General features: G+C 35.7%; 1 protein-coding gene across 1 annotated transcript; it reads right to left on the minus strand.

Annotated features, from left to right (window-relative positions):
* Positions 1-3,203: 3,203 nt before the first annotated feature.
* Positions 3,204-6,431, minus strand: LOC111456785 (berberine bridge enzyme-like 8). Its single transcript, XM_023098777.1, has 3 exons — positions 5,960-6,431; positions 4,840-5,464; positions 3,204-3,863 (listed from the first exon to the last, which is right to left on the minus strand). Exons 1-3 carry the CDS (start codon positions 6,395-6,397, stop codon positions 3,319-3,321), a joined length of 1,608 nt encoding a protein of 535 aa, XP_022954545.1. The 5' UTR covers positions 6,398-6,431; the 3' UTR covers positions 3,204-3,318.
* Positions 6,432-10,508: the final 4,077 nt, after the last annotated feature.

Here is a 10,508-nt window from a genome sequence, read left to right on the forward strand (position 1 = left end):
TAGAATTTAGAAACTTAAAATTAGGTCCTTCCATTAGTTTCGCACTAGTTTTATTCGCACTATTTATTGTAATGACTCTAATTTTTTTAATCTAATCCGTGACATCACCTCGTGCATGCTTAATCGTATATTGCAGAACTTCACAATAAATACTTTTAAAATATAAAAATTCAATAAATTTAAAATAAGAGAAAAAAAAAAGTCAACACCACCAAAATTAAAGTTACGAGGGAATGTAGTTCCAAACATTAGAAATGGAGAATACAAAATATTTCAAAATGTAAAAATGGACTGACGCTTCAAACGACCCCCTCAGTGACTGAACAACTTTTGAAAGCTCTTCCACCTTGAGTGGTAGCCTGCGAACGCCTAAAATAGAAAGGGAAAAAGAGGACAGTATAAAAGTTATACTCAGTAAGCCACCTACTTGTAAACTCTCATCGCGTTCTAGATGAAATAGATTCCAACGAATTTTTCGTTGGCTCTAGGATGTCTGATTCTAGTCTTATCCCCTTGGGACTATTCAAGTCTCCGTCCTTTCAATTTAAACCCTGAGAGTTCCTTATGTTGAATTGTAAATGACGGCTAACCCTTTGCAAGGCGCTACCTCATGCGTATTTCTTATGAGACTATATGGTGTCTTAGTCAGGGGTGAGCTGTCACCTCCCAGGTCCATAAAGTCACCCTCGTGGGGGGGGGTATACCCCTCACTTATTCCATCCAGCTAATGGGTTGTACGATGTTGTTTCACGTTTTCCATATGGAAATTGCCAAGCATCAATTGGATTTTGATCAGAAACTCTTGGGCTCCACAAAGCTGTTGGTATCGTTCACACAACACACAACTTAAAGGCAACTCTTAAGGTAGTTTGTAAGTCGTGGTGGTCTGTTAGGCTCCATGCACACAATATTTATCTAGAATCATCATACATAATTCATGTATATAGTCACACATACTCAACGGGGTGATAACATCCATCAAGCACCCAGAGTGCTAATCACATATTCCCTATCCTCCTTTCAGCATATAATACTCATAATTCATAATTACAGCGGAAATAAAGCATGATGGCCTCAAACATTTGATTCTTGCAATTCATCAAATTATGCATACATATTTTCTAATAACCCATATTACCTAAATATTACCTAAATTCATTTCATGGAAAAACTATCCACCTAGGGTAATTATATTAGCATGCATGCAATCCAAGCGATTCCTACAAGTATTTCTTCTCAAATTTCATATGGTGACTTAAATGTTTGACGTGTGCCCTTTTGTTTCATGTTTCCACATAAATAGAGTGTCCAGAAGAGTGATTTTCTTCAATTAGATCGTAAATCGCATAAAGAATATGGTTTAGGGATAAAAGTGAGCAAACGAAAGTTGAACAGACTGAAAAACACCTTACACGTGCCAGCCACACCCCAAGAACGATTTCACTCGCAAGATTCAAGGGAAAGTGCCACGCACGAAAGGAATCTACAATTGTGGTTTGGGCGTTTCAATTCAGGTTAACGGTATGGTTAGCTCGGTTTGGACTACTAGTCAGCCAGTTTAGCAGGTTGGATCGGGCCAGAATGTAGGTCGAAGGTCAAATCGGATTGTAGAATGCTGCGTCTCGATTCTACTAGAGCCGCGTTGATCCGCTCCTTGTCTGACGTGTTGCTCTACATAGACTTTGACACGTATCTCTAGATGAACATATTAAAATTTCAGACCTGGATTCACAAAGAAGATCTCAGATCTGAAGAAAAACGGTGAAAGATTACCTCGCAAATCTTCTCGATTGTTGATGGAAAATGGGACTCTGGTCACCCAATTCTTCTTTTCTTCCTTCCAAGAAGAAGTCTTTTCAAGTAGATCGTGGCCAGAGGCGACTTCCAGTCGTGGTCTAGTGAGTTTCTCCGTGGTTCTTTCTCCCTTATCTCTTCAACTTCTCTCAACTTTCTATCTGACTTTTTCATTCTTTTGCAGGTATTATGTCAAGGCCACCCAAGACCCCCTGGGCGGAGGAAAAAAAATGACCAATTTGCCCCTTTGTTGACTTTGACCAAAACTTCTTTCTCTCTTTTATTTTATTTCATTTTATTTGGGTGCTACCAACTCTCTGCTCCTTAGAAACTTTCGTCCTTGAAAGTTGGCGTCTCTTGGAAGAGTTTGGGATAGGCACTCCTCACATCTTATTCTCATTCCTAGGTTGCATCCCCATCATGGTGGTTACCCCATGAGACATTTACCAAGAAAATTATTTTATTGTACAATCGCCTAGTGTCACGGGCCAATAGGCTAGTTCCTCCAAAAGGAGTGTTTCATATTCTATCATATGGGTAAGGTCCGATGTGTACTTTCGTAGCATGGATACGTGAAACACACTGTGCATGATGGCGAGGCTCGGTGGTAGTGCAATTTTGTAAGCCACGTACTCAACTCTTTCTAAAATCTCAAAAGGGCCTATGAATCTTGGGCTCAACTTGCCCTTCTTTCAAAACCTCAACACTCGTCTCATAGGTGCTAATTTAAGGAAAACATGATCACCTACTTCGAACTTGAGGTCTATTCTATGCGAATCTGCATAGCTCTTTTATCGGCTCTGTTCGTTAAGTATCCTCTACTTAATTTTCTGTACCGTTACGTTGGTGACCTCAACCAACTTTGGTCCGAGTAATTATTGTGTGTCTACCTCTTTCCAAAATATTAATGTCTGACACCTACACCCACACAGTGCCTCGAGTGGGGCAATCTAAATGACCGCTTGATAATTATTATTGTAGGCAAACTTCATAAGAGATAGATGTTCGTCCCAGTAACTAGAGAAATCCATGGTACAAACAATCATTTAGATGATACTCTAAACTAAAGTTTGCTAATTTACCTCGACACTATTCCAAAAGTTACCCAACATTATACAACAATGAAGTTGAAGTTCATTGTTCTAAATATATTTATTATTTGACATGTTATTTTGTGTCAATAGTGATAGAGAATAATTATTGAATAATCAAAAGATTCTTCAAATTATCACGTGTCTCTATCTCTCGAGCGAAATTAACAAATAAATTTGTTCCTATCTATTTTCTCTAAATATTGTTTCTTGTTCTTGTTGCTCTTGTTTTATAACAACAATGACTTTTTAAGGTAAAAAATTAAGGTGACAATCTTATTATTATAGTATTTAAGATCAGGATCAACACGACACATCTAATTTGAATAGAATAATCATACACAAAACTAAAGTATCGACATGAAATTACATATTTCTGAGGTCAGAGTTTCAAACCCGACTCACATTTATTGCATTAAAATCAAATCATCTTCTATCTTCCAACATATGGAAACCTAGGAATACTTTGTTCATTTCTAAAAAAGTTAAGAGGATCAACCTTAGTCTTGATCTTAACCAACCTATCAAAGTTGCCTTCAAAGTATTTGATACCAAAAACCCTCCCTTCATAGTAACTCCTCTTCCCATTATGGTTAACACCAATATCAAGATCTCTATAGTTCAAGAACGCAGTTCTTGGGTTCTTAGCCACAAATGGTGTCATGAACTTGTAGAGTTTCCTTGTCAAGTCTATGAAATGGTTGGCTTGTTGGGTGCCTTGTTCATCCCAATTTGTTGCGTATTGGATCTTCCATAGGTTACCAGCTCTGTGGGGAAATGGTGTGGCGTTTGAAGGGATCTCCGCCATTCTTCCGCCGTATGGGTTGAATGTCATCGTGGGTTTCTCAAGTTCTATCATTTTCTTCCATATTTGGTTGAGATTTTCCTTTGGAATTAGGGTTTTCACGTAGTCGGACTTCCGTTTCAGATGGGTCAGGACTTGTGGCGTTCGGGAAAGTAGTTCATCCACCGATGTTCCTGTGATGACATGTCGGCAATATAAATTAGGGTTTGTCCTTTTTAAGGTTTTTTTTTAATGATAATTTTATAATATTGATGTTTTTTTTTTTTTTTAAAGAGAAAAAATGGTCTTTTTTAAGCTTAAAAACCCCAAAAAAAGAATAAAATAATTTTCTTATTTTTCATATAAAAAATGATATTTTCCATAAAAAAAAAATTGATAACAATTTATTAGAAAAAATCTTTTATTTCTTATTTTTTGCACCTCCTTATTTAACTTTAAAAAAAATAAGAACATAATTTCATCCTCCACTTTTAAGGTGTTTTTGGGTTGGATTGGGTGAGTTTAGACATTTTTTAAACTCAATCCAATTGTTCTAGTAGTAAAATTTTTCAATTCAAATAACTCTTATTAAATAATGAGCCAAATCTGACCTAACCGTAGGTTTTTTGAGTTATTTTGGTTCAAGTTGTTCGAGACATTTATTAAAATTTTTATTTTTAATAAAAATAAAATGTTAGTTCGTAGAACGTATATTTATTTATTTTATATATTAGATTAAAATTTATAACTCAATTTCAATATATATTTTGAAAATTATATTTTAGATGGTTAAAAATTATTTTTAAGAGTGAGTGAAAAATAAATAATAAAAAATTATGAAATTAAATAAAAATAAAATAAACATTCAAGTTAATCATAAATTCCGTTGGTTTGGATCAACCTAATCTAGTTTCATGACAACCCTATTTTTAAAATGTTCATTTATTTGAAATAAGCTCGTCCAATTCAATAAACTCATAAACCCAACACAAATCATACGAGTTGGGTTGGGTTGAGTTGATCGAGTTTTTGAGTGGTCGAATTTTATGAACACTCCCTATACCGAATTTATAGTTTTTTTTCAAATTAGTTTTTTTTTTTTTAAAACATTGTCAACCTTAAAATCTGCAAATAATTTTGACAAATCTTGTGAGTAAAATGAAACATTACCTTGAGGGAAATTTGTCCAAAACAGCACTGATTGAAGCCAACTCATTTCAAGACAATCTGCTTTCTTCAAACCTAATTTAGGGAAGCTCTTGTTCATGACAGACAAAAGCCTTTCGGAGTCTCCAAGGAACAACGCAATGAACGTAGCTCTCAATGTCTTCTTCCCACTCCTACTTCCATTCACAACATCGAACGTGACCCTTATGAACAAATCTTTGTCGATCACATGCGCTACCCGTTGCCATTGATCGACAATCTCGGTCACGTCATTGTCTTCTAATGTTCTTCCTACTCTGAACACCGTTACCGTCTCCGGTACACGAACTGTTCGGATTTTGTACGCTACCACCACACCAAAGCTCGATCCTCCTCCTCCTATGATGGCCCAAAATAGATCCTCCCCCATTGCTTTTCGGTCGAGGAGGTTCCCGTTGACGTCGACTATCTTTGCGTCGATGATTTGATCGACCGAGAGACCGTATTTTCTCATCATGTTACCGTATCCGCCACCACCGAAATGGCCACCGACACCTACCGTTGGGCACACTCCGGCTGGGAAGCCATGGAATTTGATTTTCTCTGCAATTCTATAGTACACTTCTCCTAGGGTGGCTCCTGTTTGAACCTAGTAAATGATATATTACAACCAATCAAATTATTAAAACATAACTTTAATATTCATAATTATTATTTTGTCTGAACCTAACCTTTTACTTTTATTAAAAATAAAATTAGGAATAAATGACTCAAATAATTCAAACCAACCTGACTCAAAATATTTATGATTGGATTAAGTTCATTATTTAATAGCTCAAGCCCATCTCTGTAACGACCCATGTCCACCGTTAGCAGATATTGTTCTCTTTGGGCTTTCTCTTTCAGGCTTCTCCTCAAGATTTTTAAAACGCGTCCGCAACGGAGAGGTTTCCACACCCTTATAAAAGATGTTTTGTTCTCCTCCCCCACCGATGTGGGATATCATAAATAAAGTTCGTTTGGGTTGAAAAAAATGTTTTGAATCCGACTCAACTCAGCCCACAAACATTTTTAACGAACATACTGTTCAAATTCTCATATTTTACATTTGTTGAACTAAAAAACAAACAAAGATAAAACATACCCAAGCTGTCTCGGTTTTGACATCGACACTAATATCTCGGAGGTTGAACATATCGAGAACAAAGAACGGGACGACATCGGAGACATAAGAAACCCCTTCGTAATCATGGCCCCCGCTACGAATCTTCATTTGAAGATCATGAATTCGAGCACATAGAATTGCAACTTTAACGTGAGATTCATGGAGAGCCGTGAGAATAAGGAATGGTTTTGGAGTCGTAGAAGTATTGAATCTCAAGTTTCGAATGTAAGTCTCAAGAACAGAAGAATAAGAAGCATTGTTAGACGTAAAGATCGCCGGAGCAATCGGGTACGACGGCGGAGAGTGGCGGAGAAGACATTGAAGGAAATTTTCAGGAGCTGTTGTTGCAGAAGCAAAGAACAGAAGAGCTGAAAATGATAAGAGAAAGCTTGAAAACCTTGAAATGTCCATTTTCATGGCGGATTTTGTTGATTGGGAAGATGGGTTTGGAGTTGTCGAGGGAATTATTTATAAAGTTTTGAACTTTTTTTGGTGACAAACAAGATTACTACTAAATGTTGTGACATTTTGACCAACAGAAATTTCAACGTTTCCGGTGGTTATTTTCCGACCAAAATATAAATATATATTATTGAATTAAATGGTCAATGATGCTACAATGATTACCACGTCAGATATAAGTCACCCATAACATCAATTTGATTGTTTTTGTTTATATTTAATATTAGAAAATGTTTATTTTATTTAAATTTTATTACGGACTTCGTATCTCACAATTCGATCTCTTATTTGGGCCTAGCATTTTGACTAACACACGATCTGACTTTTATTAAGAATGTTCCGTTCCCCTCTTCAGTCGATGTGGGATCTCACAGTCCATCTCTCTTGGAGGTCAGCGTCGTCGCTGGCATACCATTCGATATTTGACTCGTCGATGTGGAATCTCACAGTCCATCTCCCTTGGAGGCCAGCGTCATCGCAGTAAGGAATGTTTCATTCCCCCCTCCAGTTGATGTGGAATCTCATAGTTCATCTCTCTTGGAGGCAGCGTCATCGCTGGCACCCCACTCAATATCTGACTCGTCGATGTGGGATCTCACAGTCCATCTCCCTTGGAGGCCACCGTCATCGCAGTAAGGAATGTTTCGTTCCCCTCTCCAGTCGATGTGGGATCTCATAGTCCATCTCTCTTGAAGGCCACCGTCATCGCTGGCACACCGCTCGATGTTTGACTCGTCAATGTGGGATTTCACAGTCCATCTCCCTTGGAGGCCACCGTCGTCACTGACACACCGTGCAGTGTTTGGCTCTGATATCATTTGTAATAGTCTAAGTCCACTACTAGCAATATATTGTCAACTTTGGTCTGTTATAAATTTCACCGTCAGTCTCACGATTTTAAAACACGTATGTTAAGGAGAGGTTTTCACACTCTTTCCCGGAATGTTTCGTTTCACAATTAAATAATCTAATTTAAATTTAATTCTAAAACTAAATAATTCTCGTTAATTGTTTTTTCAATAATACAACCAATTTTGAAATCTACTATATATTAATGATAATTATAATAAAAATGAAGGCTTGAAATAGAGTTTTGAAATTAATAATACAATTTTGCTACATTAGGTCAATTTTATTATATATTTTAGTGTTTATATTTGAACATATTAATGATTTTTTTTGTTCACACGTAATATAAATATAAAGATAAAGATAAGGTTAGGTAGAAGGAAAATGAATTATATTATTTTTTATTTATAATATTTTCTATCTTAATTTCGATAATGACTTTTATTGTAAAAATGTCTTTTTTGGTATACAAATATCACTTTCATAACATGACGTGTAATATTTTGCTTCAAAAAGCTATTTGATAACATAGACTAGGTTAACAAATAAAACTATCTTCACATTTATACGACGTATAAAAATGTTGACTAATACTTAGTCATTGGTTTATTTCTCCACGGATCAAATTAGCTAATGGTGCGTGTTCGTGAGTCTAAATATGAAGCTATGGTATAAATAATAATAATAATAATAGATATGCTCGTATTGAGAATATGGATAGAATATACCTTTGGTCCCTAAAATTTGAAATTAATCTCTATTTGATCCCGTTTTTTTATAAAAAAAATTAACACTGATTGTGATATCCCACGTTGGTTGGGAAGGAGAACGAAACACCCTTTACAAGGGTGTGGAAATCTTCTCCTAGCAAACGCGTTTTAAAGCCTTAAGGGAATTTTGAAAGGGAAATCCCAAAGAGGACAATATCTACTCGCGTTGGGTTTGGGCTATTACAAATGGTATTAGAGCCAGGTTTGGGGCGATGTGCTAGTAAGGACGTTGGGCCCCGAAGAGAGGTGAATTTGGTGAGGGTCCCACATCGATTGGAGAAAGGAACGAGTGCCGCTAGCGAGGACGCTGTGTCCTAAAAGGGGGTGGATTGTGATATCCGACATTTCAGGGGTGGATTTGGTGAGGGCCCCACATCGATTGGAGAAAGGAACGAGCCCTGAAAGGGAGTGGATTGTGATATCTCACATTGGTTGGGAGGATAATATCGGCTATGGTGAGGGTCCCACATCGACTAGAGAAATGAATGAGCCCTGAAGGAGGGTGGATTGTGATATTCCACATTGGTTGGGAGGACAATATCTGCTCGTGGCGAGCTTCCGAAAATTAATTTTAAATTTAAAAAGAAAAAACGAGAAATAAACTTCAAATACTCAAAATATTGACTTTTTTTTATTTAAAAAGTTCATATTTGAACTATCATTTGCGTCCATCTCTAAACAACATTACATTGACAAAGATATCTAATCTAAAATATTGACTTTTTTTTCTTTGATCCTTTGTCAAATACTAAAACTTTTGCTAAAGATTAAATAATAGCAATAATAATGATATTCATTTAAAAAAATAATATTATTATTGGACACAAATATTAAATATTAGGTGTGTTTGAATTCAATGAGAAATTATCCAACTAATTAAAACTCTATATTACTTTCGTCACCTATACTTATCTCCTCCCTCTTTCAATCTTTGAAAGATTTAATTTTTTTTTCTTCTTCTATTTTAATGAATAATAAAATCAATTATTCACTTTAAATTTTTAAATACTCAGAGTCGCTACTAACGTCTCATACTCATCTCTAATGCGAAAATATAACTCTTAAATAAAAACATCATTTTTAATATAAATGTCGAGAACATTTAAAACATCATCTTCTTTCAGAAAATACAGTCATAGTTTTACATGTTTAAATACGAAATACTGAAATTTAGAGAAAATGAAAAATAAGTACAAAATAATTTAAAACAATGAAATGCAAAACAACTCATTTTAACCTAATATTAGGAATTTAAATATGAGTCTACCCTATGCACGTGCCACAGTCTCTACTCACGATATCGCCGCTGTCCATACAAATGCGCTTTGCCTTTACTTGAAAAATGACGTGGCACACGTGAGTATTTTGAATAATACTCAGTAAGTGGTCCCACTACAAGGGCCACTATGCAAATGCAAACACATGCAATTATGATTTAGAGATCTATCTAACTCATTTAGGGGTGGCCTCCTGTCTCAGACAAATTGGATGCGTAGTACTTCCCTACACACATCCACACGTGCAAGTGTGAATCCCCAGGTCACTCGCTCGCCCCAATGTTATTTCTTTTTATTTTATTATTAGTTATGACTCGCCTATTTACATATATGTGACATGGGGCAAGGGTTTCAATGGTTTAATTGAAGTATAAACTTGGTTACATTGTAAGCATTAAGTGACACATGGTCAAGCAACGAACACATTGTCATCACCCAATATGAATAGATTTGTGGTTTGATGTTTGAAATATTTGTTGATGTTATGTTTAATTGCGGGTAATGTAAGTGAAAGTGCTTAAAAGGAAGTTTTTTTTCCCTTCTAGCATAGCTTAAATTGGAGAGGAAAGTAGGTAGTTTAGAACCAAAAAGAATGAGAGATGTGAAAGACAAATTTTTTCAATGGTCATCGGTTGACGATGATGTCTCTTTCGTAAAAATTTTGAGGGAACAAGGTGCTAGAATTACCCTCGAGAAATTTAATATAACGAACCTGAATTTCTACTTAACTTAAAGTCGCTACTGTGTATATAACATAATCATTTTATGTAGAAATAATCATTTGAGATTTTATCATAAAACACTGTCGTGGACTTACGTGTTCGAAAAACTTTTTAAAACAACATAACGAAATACTAAATAAAATAAATTAACACTAAAAGTAAAAACACAATTAAATACAATTATTCTATGCATGTGTCATGGTCTCAACTTGCACAGTTGTAGTCGAGTGTCTTGTCTTTACCTAGAATAGAAATAGGATGTGACTTGAGTATTTTAAGAAATAGTTAGCAAGTGACCCCACAATTGGGGTTAGATGCAAACACATACAATTATGAATGAGACCTATCATTTAAATTTGTATTCTCTTAGACGAATATCCTAAATTGGATGTGTATTTACTATTCTACCCACGATCTACACGTGCGAGTATGGACCCCCCCCCCCCAG

Source organism: Cucurbita moschata, unplaced genomic scaffold, assembly GCF_002738365.1.
Source record: "Cucurbita moschata cultivar Rifu unplaced genomic scaffold, Cmos_1.0 Cmo_Scf00019, whole genome shotgun sequence".
In the NCBI taxonomy this organism is placed as follows: domain Eukaryota; kingdom Viridiplantae; phylum Streptophyta; class Magnoliopsida; order Cucurbitales; family Cucurbitaceae; genus Cucurbita; species Cucurbita moschata.